The 18180-nt window shown below is 34.2% G+C and overlaps 1 protein-coding gene across 1 annotated transcript; it reads right to left on the bottom strand.

Moving 5' to 3' along the window:
- Positions 1 to 1190: 1190 nt before the first annotated feature.
- LOC122083708 (MYB-like transcription factor 4) lies at positions 1191 to 2432 on the bottom strand. Its single transcript, XM_042651592.1, has 2 exons — positions 1989 to 2432; positions 1191 to 1886 (listed from the first exon to the last, which is right to left on the bottom strand). Exons 1-2 carry the CDS (start codon positions 2249 to 2251, stop codon positions 1427 to 1429), a joined length of 723 nt encoding a protein of 240 aa, XP_042507526.1. The 5' UTR covers positions 2252 to 2432; the 3' UTR covers positions 1191 to 1426.
- Between the last annotated feature and the right edge of the window lie 15748 nt (positions 2433 to 18180).

Here is an 18180-nt window from a genome sequence, read left to right as displayed (position 1 = left end):
AAAATAATATTTTAATTATACGAGCCTATGAAGATAATATTTAATTCTTTGGGATTTAAACAATGATATCAATCCAGAATTAGCAAATGTTAAAATGTTCTCACGTCAATGCTATACCAAAATAACCATTGAAATTAAATATAAAAACCGTTGCAAAGAGATGTACAAGTGGTAGAGTGTGACACTCGGCATATTATTGGATATATTCCCAACCCCCTAAATAGACATTTATGATTAAAAAACAAATCCATCTTTCTTCCTTGATCACCCTTATATATAATGATTAATGACTATCCAACTAATTGGATCATCTTGTATATTAGGACATGCAAGCATGCATAATACTGTTAATTAATTTATTAATTATAATCATCCTAGTTTATTATAACATTGTACTTTTATACTGTTATAAAATAAAATAAATTAATTTTCTTCTTGCTAAACATTTAATTAGATGTGTATATCAGTACGTGCAAGCATGCAAAAAACCTTGTTATGCTCTACAGTATACATAAAGGTGGTCTCTCTCTCTCTCTCTCTTTCTCTACATATTATTTATTTCTTTCAGCCATTATTCATTCAAGGGTTTGTTGGTATAATGTTGCGATGAGATAGGTTACCTACCCATTTCCCCTCGCTTCTCCTCCTCTCATGACTTATCCATCGCCAAAAGGAGAAATCTTGTCCAAAGAAGACAACCAAATTAAAAAGAGTGAATAGAAAAGGTTAGTAAAAAAAAACAAAGATAAGAGGCCACGAAATTCCACCAAATGAAACAATGCCAAATAAAACTTCTCATAAATGACAAAATCCCCAAGATTAGTTTCCCAATAATTACAATTAAATACTAAGTAAAGGAAAACAACCAAACCCACTTTTCAGTTTTCATAAAAAAAATGGGATTTCTTAATTTTTTTTTTTAATTTAAATTGTAAATAATGTAGGAAAAAAAATTATGAAGAAGGAGATTCTTTTCTCTCAATTTCTTTTCATCTTCTGTCTCGTGTTCTCTCTTCGTTTTTTGCTTTCTCCATTATCTTTTTTTTGGTAAAGACTTTCTCCATTATCATATGTGCTTAAGAAGAAACAAAATAGAATCATGGGATCCTATTCCATCTCCAGGCATCTAAACAGAAACAAAGACAAACACCAAGAGGAGAGAGCTCTTTGAGAGAATCATGGGGAAAAGCTAGAGAAAAGGAAGGGAAGGAGTTTACTATTTAAACATATAGACAAACATTCCATTTTAGTAGTTTATAACTCAGTTTCTAATTGTACTACTTGCTAATATACTTGTACAAAATAGATTAGATTTAAGAGAAAGCTGGAGAGAGATTTACATCAACAAGAATCTCTTCATCGTCTCTCCTCTCCATTCTAGTCTATCAAGAAGAAGAAGAAAAAAAAAGGAGTCCAAAATTCAATCTTATTTCCTATCCAAGCTTCTATAATCTAAAATACCACTCTTCAAGCCTAGGAAACCACTACCACTGCTGCTGCTACTACTGCTACTGCTGTTACTTCTACAGCTGCAGTCCTTACCCTGCAACCCCAAACTGCAAGAGAAACAAAAACTTGTAGTCATCCCACCTTCACTTTTCAATGGCTTAAGAGATTCCTGACAAGGAGGGCTAATTCGAAGTTCAAGATTGAGGTCTGGGCACCTTTCTTTCTCTTCTTTGAACCCAAGCCCATCAACTAGATTCTCCTCTTTAGCAACAGCAGCAAAAGAGATGGTTGTGACATTTGAGTTCGGTTCATGAAGTGGCCGGTGAGTTGCTGGGTCAATCCCTCGGCTCAATAGCTTTCTCCTTATATGGGTATTCCAATAATTCTTTATCTCATTATCTGTTCTTCCTGGTAATCTCCCTGCAATAAGAGACCATCTGAAACAACCAAAGAAATACCCATTAAGTCTTCATCATTAACATAATCTCTTCTTAACAAATTAATTTTGTGAAGAAACTGAAATGGGCTTCTAAGCTTACTTGTTCCCAAGCAGACTATGAAGTTTAATGATGAGTTCATCTTCTTCTTCTGTGAAGTTGCCACGTTTGAGATCTGGGCGGAGATAATTGATCCAGCGAAGTCTACAGCTCTTACCACACCGGAGAAGGCCTGCAGCCTTGGGGAGAGAACGCCAGCAACCCTCGCCGTGTGCTCTGATGTGGGCTATTAGCCGATCATCTTCTTCTTTGGTCCATGCGCCTTTGTTTGTGTGAGCTTTCTCACAACAAGGAGACCTCCCCATCAAGTAGTAATAGTAGTAAGTTGTTCCCTCTTGTTAGTGGTAGATGGAGGAGAAGAAGAAGGGAAGAGGGCAGGAGGTTTTAGTGGTAGGGAGGGGGGTGGTGCTGCATCATCAAGGCCGGCCCTTTTGTAAGCTAGGGAAGGAGATTTATAGCTAGGCCTTTGACTAGAGAGAGAGAGAGAGAGAGAGGCTATGTGCCTAATTGCTTCTAGATGCGAGTTGGTGAGAAAGGTTTTTGAGTGACTGGCAGTGCCCGGTGGATGATATAAGCTACCATCATATACTAATGAGTTTTAAATGGACAGAACCATAGGTAACCCTCAGGTAGGTGTAAAGTAATGCATTAAAGTATAGCATGACAAGGCGTGATTCCAGCCTTTTTTTTTTTTTTTTTTGTCTAAACTACTATAGATAAACAAATTAAGTTACCCTCTTCAAAATCTCCTCCAACTCATGAGAGGGTAACATTTATTAGACTAACTAGACTAGAACATACAAATGCCCCCCAATAATGGTGGTGTCTGCTATTTTACTTGGAGAAAACTGAAAACTCCCACCACCAAATTCCAAAATGGGTCTGTGCCTTTTTGTATGGGGACTTCTCCCTCAATATCAATATCTTTGTCTTTAAATGATCAATTTTATACTTATTTCTATCTTAATTTTAATAGTTAGATTAAGCTTATGTGCTTTCTTGTAACTCAGTATTCACTCACCTAGTAATAGAAGATTCAAGGATTTACTGGTCATTACATATTAAACCCACATAGGGACCAAGTACAGAGTCACAGAGGTTCCAACAGGTGCTCAAAGCCACATTTCTTAGAAAGCAAGAAAAAATTGGTGTAAATCAAACACCGATGCACTTGATAAGAGTTGATCAAGTGACCAACTCTCAGACAGGTACTCCTCTGAGCACTGTATACCATTATAAAGTGTCAGGTACCTGGTAGCAAGAAAATTTTGTCTATCAAAAAAATGATAGATGGTAGGTTAAATAAGATCCTTGATGGGTAAATATAAAGTATTTATCTAGTAACAAGTTTTCAACGAGGTAACCAAAAGCATATATTTCATAGTTGGCGGTAGTGGGCCTTTAGGGAGGGGGAAAAAGTTCAAGTGGTGATCTAAGAGAAGCATAGAAAATTTAGAGAGAGGGAGAGAGGGAGAGAGGGAGAGAGAGAGTTTCTAGAAGAAGTGTTAGGGAAGGGCCAGAGGAAAGTACGACAGGAAGGAAAAGGGAAGATAGAAACAGGTGTGGTTGAGGTTGTGGTTGTGGTTGTAGTTGCAGTTGTGTGTGGGCTTTGGTTCACCTTCCACTTTTCTTTTTTCTCCCTTAACCTTGTGGTGCAAGTTTGGGCAATGAGTGTGGGGTTGGGGAAAGGGAAGTTGGTTCACCTTTTATCTTCTCTTAATTACATTGTGTTGCGCACCACAGCAGAGATCCTCCTCCCTCCCTAATGTTCACTCTATTTTCCTTGATAACAACTTAGTCCCTATGAACTCAACCCTACTTAATCAACTTGGCTATAATCTTTGAGAGAGAGAGAGAGAGAGAGATGATTCTACAGTTTACCTAGAACATAAATGCCTCTTGATCAGATGAAACAGCCATTTTTCCAAACTTAATTTGATACTCTTCCTCTGTTTTACCTACCTCCATTCACCATTCAATCTTTGCGTCTATCCAAATTCCTTCCCCCGTGAATGATGAATAAATTGAAGAATTTAGCCACACAAAATTGTCCTATACTGTTTATATATAGTGTCAAAAAGTTTATCCATTTTTCTATCCTACTATAAGAAACCCAAATAAAAAAACTAAAGCTTTATTAAGATAGTGTATAGAGGATCATTCAACAAAATAGGATATAGTTTTTCTTCACCATAGGTGAAATGAGAATCTCTTTACCTGCAGTCCTTGACCTAGAAGATTACTCATTGCCTTCTAAAAGCTAATCCAGTTGCTGACTTTCTTGCTAAGTCTGCTACAAAACTTGAAGCGTCCTCTCTTATTATTTCTTGGCATGCATTTATTGCTATGGAATTAGATTTAGATAGTCAGAGTCGGCTTAGATACTGATTTAAATAATGTAGTGTTTTTCGTTTTGTAGGCTTGATTTCAGTCATGATCTCTATTCAGCTGTTGGCAATGCCGAAGGTGGAATAGTTTTCATCTGATACGAAGCAGTGTGTACTCTTATTTGAATATTCTTTTTTCTTCATTCTCAATACATATTATTTTGTAGCGAAAAAAAAAAAGAAAAGAAAAAACAATCTCTTTACTGATGGTGAAGAATAAATATCACCATTGACTCCCATCCCTCTTATTGTTAAAGTTTCGAAATACCCTTTTCAACCCAAGTATCCTATGGATTAAGAATTTTTTTTTTTCCCATATATTTTCCTATCCTTTGTTTCTTAACTTCTTAATCCCAAAGAAAGCTGCTTTCATTTCTTCACGAAATGGCTTATCTGACTCTAGGTTTTTTTTTTTTTTTTTGGATAAGCATTATCTGACTCTAGGCCCTAGGGTTTTCTATTTAGGCAGCCTTTATATAGTCATATTTCTTTGGATTTCAATGAAATTTCTTCATTTAAAAGGGAAAAGGAAAATTGCAGGCGGTGGTGATTTGTGTACACCCAGAAAGGCACTAACATGAATCAGAGACATCAGTATACGTACAGATCATGCACAAACTTGTTGTATTCAATGCCATATCCATCCATATAGGATTTAAATACAACTTCATCAATGGCTGGTTCTTGAATCATTTTTTTTTATAGAGTAACAGAGAACCATTTCTTCACTTCTGGTTTAGTTTTTTTAAGTTAAGATTTGTGGATAGTTTACACACAGAATGAAGAGATTGCACCACAATTTTGATCCTGGGAATGATGACTACTTTATCTTTTATAAATTTGTATCCTTGTAGTAGAAATTACAAGGCTAGTGGGTACCTCCTCCCCTTGCTAAGAAGAGTGGTCAGGACCAAACTCCAAACTTAACTCGTGTGGTGCTGATCTTCTCAATCAGTTTGGTCGTTTAGTCATTGTCATGGTTGTCCGTATCACTAACCGTTGCCCCTACCAACACTTAAACTAATGAGTTACATTGAACAGGAAGACTGAAAGCATTAAATCACTGATTAAGATATCTTAATAAGGTATTGACATTGCAGTTAGTTCATTAATAATCTCTCTCTATCTAAGGGGCTACGATGGCTTCTATTTGTCAAATGGATTTGTGGGTTGATTTCAAAGCACCGTGGGGTCCAAGGCCTTGAGGTCTATAAGAATTGACCCACCTTGCATGTTCTCTTCGTTGCTAGGGCCTAGACGAACTAGCTTAGCAGGTCCATGGCGAGGTTTGGGGGAGGCAGACCCAAGGAGTTTTTTTAGGGTTATGGGTATTTTAGTAAATTGCACCTATAAAGTGTTGCTATGATTTGTAGCGAGCTCATTTTCTGTAATTTGAGAGATGTGAGAACACGTTGCTATATATAACCATATTCTCCATTGATAGTGAAACAGATCTCATCTCCTTGTGGACTTAGATGAATGTGAACTTAAATGATCTTACTGAACCATGTAAATCTTTGTACTGTATTATACGATTGTTTGTTTATGAATTCTATTAGTTTACTCATCAGTTTGGGTTTTTGATTTTATCTCTCTCTCTCTCTCTCTCTCTCTCTCTCTCTCTCTCTCTCTCATGTCTCTCTCTCTCTCTCTCTCTCTCATGTCTCTACCAGATAAAAAAAGAAAAGAAAAGAAAAGGAAAGACAATAATCTGATGAAATCTCCCTCACCAGAACATAGCGGCATGTGGATATCATCATGTGTTTAGGTAATGAAGATGACATATGAGATTGTACGAAAAGCCTTTACCACCCACCATCTTTTGTTTGGTTTCGTTTCCATGTGGAACTTCATAAAACCTTGTGTCTAGTAGGGTTGGTTTGCATGACCCACATGGTGGATCGGATTAGCTATGGAAATCCATTTAATTTTCCCCTTCAATAATTTTGAATCACCTATTCTCTTAATGCCAATACCAAATAAAGATGTCCGGTACTGATCTTCTTCATCTTGCTTATAAAGTTCCCTCTCTAGCGTAGGGCATTCAATTCAAGGAGGTTGACATTAAAAAATGTTTGACCACTCACGTCACTTCTGCCCTACCAAACCTAATTAGTAGTTGTAGACTTTCTAAGGAGAAGGAAGAGAACCCTTTTGAATTAGTTGATAAGACAAAACTATCAACTGATTAGTGATTATCATCTCCACATTAAAAGGGGTGTTTGGTTGGCTTAGTTTTGGTGGAAATCTTGTAGTATTCTTGCTCGATGAAATGCCTCAGTGAATTTGATCTAGACACCCAACTCAACAAAAACGCCATCATAAAGCTTTCTCCATATTTTTAGGTGGGTACCTCATCAGAAGAAGTGGGGTCATGGATCCTCTCCAGTCTCTTAAAAGTACTGGTAAACAAGGTGGGGCCGTGGGGGTGGTGTGGAATGTAGGACCCACTGGACCAAGTGATTGGATTGGAGAGGAATACATAAGAGTGTTTTCATTATTAATTTTGTAACTGATGGTTTAGGCATTTTAGAGATGGACTAAGACGTATGATACCCTTAACTGTCTTATTTAGTTTGTTAGATCCCTATATGAGAACTGGGATTTGTGGGCTATATATATACACATACATGACATGGAAGGATCGATTATAAAGTGGTTAGTGTGTAGGTGTGTATGGTGTCTTGCTACTCTGGGGAGTGTTTGAATGGCAGGGTTAGATATGGATGGTCACTCACAGTGTGACTGTTGTAGAAACGTAACCCTAAAACGATGCAGAAGATAATGGAAAAACAAAACAAACAATGCACACGGATTTTACGAGGTTCGGCAAGGTTGCCTACGTCCCCGGTGAGATGAGATCCTGCTTCACTATCAATGGAGAATAGGGTTACAGCGCTCGTCCTCACACCTCTCAGTGTTGCTTGCATTACAGAGAAAGAAACCCTCGCTACAAATATATAGCGAGAAAAAACCCTAATCCGAATCAAACTACAATTGCCACCCTAATCCGGATTAAATTACAATTGCCCTCAAATAAAAAATTCGAGAGGAGTGTTGCACCAGTACTCCTTGAATTAAACTGCAACGGAATACAAGACATCATACACCAACAACTGTATCATTTTGGGATTAACTGGTAACCTGTTTGGCCAGTTGGGTACATGCCCATTAATTTTCTTGCCCATTTGTCAAATGGGAGAGGGTTGATTCTCTATGTAAGCAAATATAGACCAAGGAGTACACCAAGGAAGAGCTATATACATGATCAAAGAGTACACCAATAAAATAGTTTCATGCATAAAGGTAGACATCATAACAAAGAGAGAGAGATACAAATTTATTTGGCACTTGTTGCTTGGACTGAGAAAGTTAAAATCCTGTTAATAGAATTCTATCTTCTCCACAGGCGAAGCAAAACTGTCACCGTATTGGAATAGAAGATCTACCATGAGCTGACCAGATTAGGTTATCTCACTATCTAAGAAAAATTAATACAAAAGATAAGATGTCACTTCAAAATTTTTCTTATGCGAAGAATTTTTTTAATTTTTACATGGAAACAAACACTGTTGAAGAAAATAAAAAGATTGACCACTAACACCAATTAAAATGGGATTAACTTACATCCTTCGACACTATGATGGTCTATTTTTCAAATGATCATCAGACTGATGAAGTTGTCATTTTTTTTTCTTCTAGGTAGGGTGAGAAAGTAGATAATGGCGAGGAAGCTCTTGGTGAACGTGGACATTTAGTGCACCATAGCTCACTAGTGAGTGCTAGGCAATAAATATGTTTTGACCTTGATCATCAAAAGAAATTTATTGTGTAGAACCAATTCCCACAAAAATCCCTCCCCCCCTTCCAAAATATATATATATATATATATATTTGGTGTTCTTGTCTCATGTCTTTCAACGTTGTTTTTTTATTTTTTATTACCCAAAAAAATAAATAAATAAATAAAAAGTAAAAAATAAAGAAATAAACAACATTAAAAATTAAGATGTTCGGTATCTACATGCTAAAATAGTCATTAGTCATTTGTCATTTGTAAATGAAACCCAAATTCATATTCGTTATTTTCTGAAGTTAAAACATTAGACCTTAGGAATGTTTTAGTTACCATTCCAACCATGGCGATCAAAAATACTATGGCAATCATATCCTAGGATATAGAAAAGCCTAGGGTGTCATTTTTAGGCCTGCTATATTCCTACGGTAGACCTGACCGAGATTGGTAGGCTATGTAGAAATTGAATGGGTCAAAATATTTTCCACATAACAGTGTTGATAACAGAAACAATAAGAATCAAACCTACTTCGGAGAAGTTTGATATCCGCTCAACAACTGTGGATATCAAACATCTAGCATCTAATAAAAGAAAGGCAATCCGAGTGCAAAATTAAACAACATGGAAGGTCAAGTGCAAAGCCATCCAGAGGGCTAGGGCCTCACCACATGGGCAGTAGCAATCAAGCACATAACTCCTGCTTACAATTAAGAAAAACACATCCCAATCTCATTGGTTTCGACTGGGCAGAAACTATAGCATCAAACTCTACACAGGATCAACATTTAAAGGAGAGGGAAGGGGGGGGGGGCATAACAACACTTATATGCATGAGGAGATGAACCAGGAATCAGCATGTGAGCTTCCTCTACATTTCATTTAAGAAGATCCAAGATCTAAAAGGACGGGATAAGCTTTGAAGGGAAATTTACTATCACTCCCCTACACTAGGTCTATATTTACTAAAACTTCCCTATCTTTTACTTTTTTATTGATAATCTCCTGCTTTTTATTTTTACATTTATTTCTTTCTTATTCTTTTTAAATACTCAGATTACCCTTCCTTTTCACTTGTAACCTATTATATTTTTTTAAATTAATTGATTCAAAACATGGTTTGAACCAAACCACTAACAAGTTTTGTCTCATCCAATCATCAAGAATATTGTAAATTCAAAAAAGAATAATTGTGTATCTGATCTATATCTATATTGGTATCATATGTTCCAATCGGGTACCACACATTTTTTAATTTTTTTTAATCCTTAGATTTGTTGAGATCGATACCAATCTAATACCGATAAAAAAATATACTGGTAAATTTGTGATGATGGATGAGATAAAAATAATACTAATAATAAATAAATAAACAACATCCCTAATGATTGGATGAGATGAAATTTAAAAAAATATATATTAATAAATAAATAATATCTTAAAAGACACATCACCTATGTAAATATCATCGATAATTGGATGAGACAAAACTTGTAAGTGGTTTGGTTCAAACCATGTTTTAAACCAATCAATTTGAAAAAAAAAAAAAAATGTAACAAGTTACAAGTGAAAAGGAAGGATAATCTGGGTATTTAAAACGAGCAGGGAGAAAAAGATATAAAAATAAAAAAAATGAGAGTATTAGTAAAAAAGGTAAAAGATATGAGAGTTTTATTAAGTATAGGTGAAATGTAAGGGAATGATAGTAAATTTCCCTACTTTGAAACACGTAAATTTAATAATTCATGATCGGCAAATGGGTGCTAGAAAGAGTACCTCATAGACACACATGAGGCAAACCAGGTTTATTAATATAATAACAATAATAAAGATTGGGAAAATTAATTAATTAATTAATTCTTGAAAACAAGTTTCCATGTCTAAGGGTGGTTTAAGGTCTTGATCTTATATTTATGTATCATAAATGTCCCATAGAGAGTAGAGACAAAGAAAGAACCAAAACTCAAATTCAAATATGGACGTCAGTCTCATTCCCATTTCCCATTACCCAGACGGGGCAGGGGGTGTGGGGGGACAAGTCTACCAACCTCTTACCTGAACGTGCAAAGATCCACGTGTTGTGGGACCTACTGTCTTTAACATTAGTGGGATCCAACCCACCTTAAGAATATGGATTGATTCATTATTTTTATATTGAAAAAATTACATGATTACCCACTTTTAAATTTTTCTTTACAAAATTATTCCCAAAAAGTTTTGATTAACAAGAAAACCTAAAATTATGTTTGGATTTATAAAATTACCCACTCAAAGTTTCAATTAACAAAAATACCCAAAATCAGGTTTAGATTTACAAAACTACCCAAAATAGTGATTCTTCATCTTCCACATATAATCATGTATTTTTTTATTACTAAAAATTTTAGTGGGTAGTTTTGTAAACCCAAACTTAATCTTGGGTATTTTTGTTAACTTAAACTTTAAGTGGGTAATTTTGTAAAGAGAAACCTAATTTTGAGTACTTTTGTTAACTAAAATTTTTTATGGGTAATTTTGTAAAGAGAAACCCATAAGTGAGTAATCATGTAATTTTTCCTTTTATATTCATAGTGATGCAAGACCACTTTAGCAAAGTCCCTATCGGGCCTCAACCGCCCTAAGTGTCATATGTTATCCAATCACAAAAACGTATTTTATTTTTAAATTATATTTAAAAAATAAAAAATGAAAATTACCACTGACTGATAGGAACAGCTTTATATATTAGATACCTACTACTGCGTAAGTGTATCTTAGTACTCCTTGTGCCTCAAAGAAGAAGATATAAAATACCAAATTGGCCTAAAATATACCTTATATGTTTTATCATCATCAACGTCCTATCTAAAATTTGCACCTAAGTCAGCATATGATTTCAGTCTGAATTTTGTTTTTATATTTAATTTCACCTGTGAAAGATTTCGATATCTTAATTATTTATTGTATTATATAAAAATAGATGGTGCAACTTCTTATCACCAAAGTGGTAAATTAAGAAATTGTAACTTTCTTTTAATTGTCCATTGTATTTTCTAAAAATTATCTAATATAGGGGTAAAAAATATTTTTCAAAAAATTGAAAGTTATTTAATGTAGTATATATGAATAAGAACAAAATGAAAAAGATACAATAAGATTACTAAAAAAGACAAAAACAAAAACATATATGATAGGGAAAAACAAGTTCTAACACACCCATTGTACTAATTTTTCTTACATATACTCTACCATGTGGATAGATGATGTGGCAAAAGGAAGTCAATTTAAAAACAGAAGCAGCCATTGAAATTCAAATCAAACCGAGCCAAAACAAAAGAAATTGATTCAGTTTTGTTTCAAAATCTATAATATTTTCTCAGTTCAATTTGGTTTAGATTTCAAGGTTGAAATTATCAGTTGGAACCAAAACAAATCGAATTACATATAGGTTTTTTGATGCTTTAATCAATGTGGATATGTGGATGATAAATTCTATTCATTTTTAATGCTTAGAAAAAGTTTGATGAATTATGGTCCTAATAAATAAGGAGTTTATATTTGGCGAACTAGGATCCAAATTGAATACAAAAATTGGGTCAAAATTGTATCAAGCGGATTCATTTATGGTTTGAATCCATTTTGGTTTCCACATATTGTATCTTGGACTGAACCAAATTATCGAAACCGAACCAATTGACATCCTTAATTAATGTGGTTATTCTGATTATTGAAGAGAAAGATCATGGTCTAGATTAGCCAAATGTCAAATTTCAAAGTTTAATTCAATCAAATATCCTCTCTAGTATTGACATGCATTCCATGAATGTCCATGCCACTTATTTTTTTTACTTATTTCTGACAAACATGTATGTCCAAATACACTCCAACAACTATTATGCACTCTCCTATGGCTCTAGATTTTCAAAACCATGTTTTATCACATTGAAAACTCCAATTATTTAAGATTGAAATTTGACATGTTGATAAGAGACCTAGAAACCTAATCCTTCACAAAATTTGGATCACATTTGATCGATCAACTTCTACTATGTAGCAGTTATTGACTTTTGAAGTGGACATATAAGAAAGGCTCCTTCCTACCATGGGAATTAGGTACTAGGCTCCCCATATGATGTATATAAAGCATCATTTTCTTTTCTTTTGGGTAAAAATGAAGTGTAAATCATTACATTATTATGTCTAATCTAAAATTTTTACTTTATACATTTTTCTATATTAATGAAGTTGGTACTTCAATGTAGATATAAATCCTAAACATCATCACCATACTGGTGGATATTTCAGTGAGAGAATGAAACGTTTCATCATGTAAGTAACGAGTTAGGACTTGAAAGCCTATAAGGATCTTTTGTTTATACTTATGGACGGGGGTGTTGAATGTGTGGATTAATGTATTTTTCTCAAACATCATCTAAATTTCTTATATATTCAACTCTCATTGGGGCCTATTAAAAAAAAAACTCTTATATTTTTAATTTTTTTTTAGATAAAGTTTTCTGTCCGCGAGAGACTCCTGTGCCAAAGACACAAGGGAGTGTACAATAATCACCGTTCCCCTCTTGGGGGCGTATCCTTGTGTGTGGACAAAAGGCCTCTCATGGACAGAAAACACTACCACCTTTTTTTTTTTTTTATAAAAACTTTAGATGATGTTGTTTCTTTTTTAAAAGAATCTACTCCCCATCATTAATCTATGCCCTTGGTTGGTATATGGTTACATAACATATCTTTCCACGCTTGTGGTTTGATCTGTTTTGTGATTTTTTTTACTTTTTGGTAAAAATCTGTTTTGTAAATTAACTTTCTATGAATCAAGACTTTCAAGTGATTTAATATGTGGCTCATTTGTTGTAGAGTTCACCCTTCTTTGTTAAGCAAATGCATGCCAAAACATGAAAACATATGCTCACCAAAATTTTATTTATTTAATTATAATTATAATTATATATATTTTACCTAAATTGCTATGTGAAGTCCCACATTTTGTGGCCCATTTGGAGAGTCAAGCTTAGGACGGTCACATTCATGGCATGTAGTCAGTTGGTTCTTGTCAAAATTTAATATCAAGAGGGAAGACACTAGTCTTTAAGTTATATTTTATTTATTTTTTTTTTTTTAGGGGGGTGGGGGTTGAGAGTTAGGTTTGTTAGGTAGACTCTTCGAGGGATTATTGCCATAGACATTGCAAATTCTATAACTTCTCATTTGATTAGATTAGATGCATGAAATAAGAATATCATAGACTCCACTTGATTACAAGGGGAATTAGAGACAAAGGAAGTGAAGTTTTTCAAACCTAAAACATAAATTTTTATAATAATTATCTTACATATATGATTGTATAAACTGCTTACATTCTTACTACTTTAGTAATGACCCTGTAGATGTGATTTTTTAGTTTAATTTTCAAACCAAGAGATTTGATGCAAATTAATGTGAAATTTAATAATCAAATAAGGAATGATTTGAAGTCACTAAGATAAACATGTGAAAGAAATTACACCATCATCTAATCAGCCAAGTGGCAACACTAGTGTGCAAAACTAGACCTAGAGCCGAAAACCTTTATCTATTATATGAAAAATAGGAAGTGATCTACACGTCACCCACATGTGGATTTTGAAGTCATTATATATATATATATATATTCATTTTAGCATAAAATCACAATAAAAAAAAAAATTATGAAGCCTCAAAGGGCAAAAAATATAATTATAATCTTTAGAACATCCTGAAGGAAGGAGGCCCCAAAGTCCCAGATGATTTACCAAAAGAAAAAAAGTCCCAGATGAGGATAAGTCAATGCCCATTTTTACAATCAAGTGGGCATATACATTTTCAGACCTCTTCACATGGAAGAAAAAACAAAACTTTATCCTTTCAAGTGGGGAAAACAAGACCTTTTGGCCCTTTCCAAAAGTAACTTTATATCTACCATGATGCTTGACTTGGTTGTGGAGGTTAGAACTTCATCAGTAAAGCAACGGACCAGGGCTTGACAGTCCATAAGGATCTTTTATTGATGCTTACGGTGGTACATAGTCTAAGATACATGGTTGTACGTTCTTAATGCAAGAGTTAAAAAGATTCTCAAAAAGTTGAAAGTTATTATATGCAACATTTAATGTACTATTTATATTAAAATTATGATTTAATCTCATTCCAAAAAAAAATTGTTATCTTAAGAGTGGGTGGGGGTGGTGGTGAAACTTCTTTCATCTCTTCCATTACAACAAGATTTTTTTATATTAATATATTTTATATTTTACTATCGATCATTAATCTAAAAATACTAATGATAAACAAAACTTTTTAAAAAATAATAGGAATAAATCTTAGTGGAGGAATTGATCACTTTTGTGATAAACAAAACTTTAAAATGAATTTTTCTTTGGTAGAGAACAAAGCTAATGTCACTACGAGAAGTAAATAATATATAGTTGAAACATAATATATGTGATTTTTTTATTTGAAGAAATAAATATATATTTTACTCAAACTATGATATATGACTATATGGGGATTGTATGCAAATTTACTACGTTGGACAATGTTGTTTGGTTTATAAAGAAATCTACTCCTCTATTATTAATCTATGTTCTTGGTTGACTTAGGTTCCATGACATATTTTTCCAAGCTTGTGGTTTGATTTGTTTTTTGAATTGACATGCCATGAATCAAGACTTTTAAATAATTTAATTTGTGGCTCTTATGTTGTAGAGTTCACCATTCTTTGTTGAGCAAATCCATGCCAAAAAATTTACCCAAAAAAAAAAAAATGCGTGCCAAAAACATGGAAAGATATGTTCACTCAAAATTTATTTATTTTATACTTTTATATATTACCTAAATTGCCACGTGAGGTTCCATATTGTGTGGCCCATTTAGAGAGTCAAGCTAAGGGCGGTCACGTTTATGGCACGTGGTCAGTTGGTTATTATCAAAATTTAATTTCAAGAAGGAAACGGAACTTGTCTTACAATTCTTTTTTTTTTTTTTTTGGTAGGGGGAGAGTGTGTGTGGTTTAGGGGTTTTAGGTAGACTCTTCAAGGGATTATTGGCTGAAGTTATTAGAATTCTATTACTTTTCATTAGATTAGATGCATGAAGTAAGAATAGTTCATGTCCTTTAAAAGAAAAACAAAAGATGCAATAACAAAGCAAACACCAAGTTTCTCTACATTCTTATTGGTATCATTGCATTAACAGATTAGGGAGGGGCATTTTCAACTTTGTTAATAAGTGGTGCGAGTGTAATGAGAACCCAAAAGTCCAATCACATGGTAATGTCACTAGCGGAGAAGAGATTATTTATCTACTCCACACCAGAAGGAAAATTCAATTGAATAAAAAAAAAAGGTACAATGTGTGCTTTGATAAATTATATCCATTATCCTTAGATTTTTGCATATAGAGCATATCTCTATTAAAAAAATATATTATATTCATTATTCATCTAATTTGACTTTGATCAAAATAAGTTGCACAAGCCCTCAAAATTTGTTATTACCTTAATAAAACATAAACAACTCAATGCCAACATTACGAGGAATAGAAAATGTAATTATGCAAATCAACCCCTTAATTTTTTTTTCTTTTTAATGTGAAAGAATACTAACCACAAATCGAAATATAAAAATAGACAAAGTATTCCTCCACCCGTCCACCGTGGATGAAGGAAAAAATACACCCATCTAGGGTCATAATTACTCTCTCCTCCTATCATATGAAGTCAATAATGCCCTCTCCATTGAGTGAAGAGAATCTACTTCCTATTAACAGAAAAAAGAAAAGAAAAAAAAGGGTCAACAATCATATATAACTACAGTTTCCTTTGTAGGTGAGGGTTCACTCATTCTTAATCAAATACCTTTCTTTCTCTTTTTTGCTATTATTTGCATATAATCCTATGTTGATAATGCCCCAAAATTCTTTAACAAAGAACTCACCTGCAAAGTGCTAATTATACATTTTATAAAAATGATGGGCAGAGACCGTTTTCAATTCCTCAGTGACATTAGGTTATAGCATTCTGCCTAAATAATAGACGCATGTGATAAATAAAATTTCTCAATTCTAACACAAAGTCCAATTTGATGCCATTTTGGTCAAACTGACCTTTAAAGGGGAAAATTTATCTTGGGTTAATCACATGTCAAGTTTTGATTCCATCTCTTCATGATAAGAATTTGGAGAATTTTTTATCATCCATGGTTAAGATATATAGAATCTCTTCATCCAAGGTGATTTGACACTCTGATTCAACTCATCACACATTGAGTTCCATCATTGACTCCCACCCTTATTTGTGAAGGTCTAAAATACCTTTCTTGAGTTCAACTGAAAGGTCAGGTCTCGTGGATTAAGAGGTTATCTCTTCACCGTGGGTGATAGAAGAAGGAAAACTCGGTCCCAATACTTTTTTATCATTAAATCTTTAATGATCAAAACAATGTTACCCCAAAAATGCTAAAGTTGAAATTTTAACTGATTTTCTTAATCATTCATAATGAAAGCATGCCTTGATGGCAACAAAGATAGTTCCATTTGATCCATAATTCAACATTATAACTGGACTCAAGCCAAGGGTAGCGGGCCTAGCGGCTCAAATCACTGAAATAGAAGCCCATCAGAGAGGTCAGCCCACCAATTAGCCCACATATAAGTATGTCCCTTATGTTGATTGTTGGTTAGTGAGCTAGCAGCCCAGGCCCATCGAGATTTCCTGAAAACCTATAAACCTGGCCAGGTCCATCAATAGCCCCAGTGGGCCGGTTCTGTAATAATAAACCGTATTAGGCCATTTACGGAGCTTGACAATCCCTGTCGAGGATAGACATCTGCACTTGGCACCTAGGGGTGGCAAAAGAGTAGAGTAAGGTCAGGTAACGGGCTTACTGTTTACCCTTAACCCTGTAAGGAATTTTACCTTTACCCAATTGTGAGATAAAAATTTTAAAATATTATTTCATTACTCTATAAGTAGTTTGATGGTATGTTTTGTAAATAATTTGTAAAAATTTTCAAAATATTAAGGGAGAGGGATAGGCATATTGTCCATGTGCTGCAAACCAGCAGGTGACACCAATAGGGGTACAGGATAGGGCATCATATATGAGGAGTCATTCATAGGGGGGAAAAGAGAGACAACGGGCATTGGTTTGCAATATATAGGTGGTGTACCCAATTTTGACACAACGGGCATTGGTTTGCAATATATAGGTGGTGTACCCAATTTTTTCCCTATCCTTATTATTTATTAATAATTATAGTTTAAAATAAGTTTTTAAGAGTATGTTAGTCCAATGAATAATCAGACTGAGTTTCATTCCCGGTGTTATACAATTAAGGCTTGAGTTAGTCAGTGTTAGCCCGGCCTAGTTCAGCCTGATCAAAATCAATAAAAAATTAGACCCAATCTGGCCTTGCTTCACCCTTTTTTTTTTATATATATATATATATTTCTATAGAACAGCTCAATCGGATTTTAGTCATGCATATTAGAGAGAGAGGACGAATGTAGAGAAAAGGAGATCTACTAAATACAAACTCCCACACTCATATATGGAGGATGAATCATTTTTCTCATTATTTTATCTTATGAAGCATACTCTTCAAGCATAAATTATAATCCAGTGACTACTTCCCAAAGTGAATGGATCTAGTTTATGTACGAGAATGTACGAAAATGTTCTCGTATGTCCTTGATTCGTGGATTTATAATCTATTAAATGAAAAAAGAGAAAATTGATTATAAATCTACAAATCAAGGTCATTCTTGTATGTGAACTTGATCCGCCCTTGTCCCCATAGGGTAAAGCTTTTTTTTTTTGGGGGGTGGGGGGTTAAATAGGTTAAAGATTCTACATCACCGGGTTATCACGGGTGTTTACGCCCTCCCTCGTGGACCTTTCGTCTCTATTCCATCAAGGCTCGAATAACAAAACAAAGCAACGGCTAGTTTTTAAAACGGTAACTCTCCAACGGTCGAAGGATTCGAAAACCCTACAATATCAACAGTTCGCTTGTTCACTCTCTCTCTCTCTCCCTCTC

This window comes from Macadamia integrifolia, chromosome 7 (genome assembly GCF_013358625.1).
Source record: "Macadamia integrifolia cultivar HAES 741 chromosome 7, SCU_Mint_v3, whole genome shotgun sequence".
Classification (NCBI taxonomy): Eukaryota; Viridiplantae; Streptophyta; class Magnoliopsida; order Proteales; family Proteaceae; genus Macadamia; species Macadamia integrifolia.
The sequence above is the reverse complement of the archived record's forward strand: the minus strand, read 5'-3'. Positions and strand labels throughout refer to the sequence as shown.

Coding starts and splice junctions, on each gene's coding strand:
- LOC122083708 (XM_042651592.1), bottom strand. CDS start 2,251: ATGGGGAGGTCTCCTTGTTGTGAGAAAGCTCACACAAACAAAGGCGCA. Junction 1,887..1,988: donor CATAGTCTGCTTGGGAACAA/GTAAGCTTAGAA, acceptor TGGTTGTTTCAG/ATGGTCTCTTATTGCAGGGA.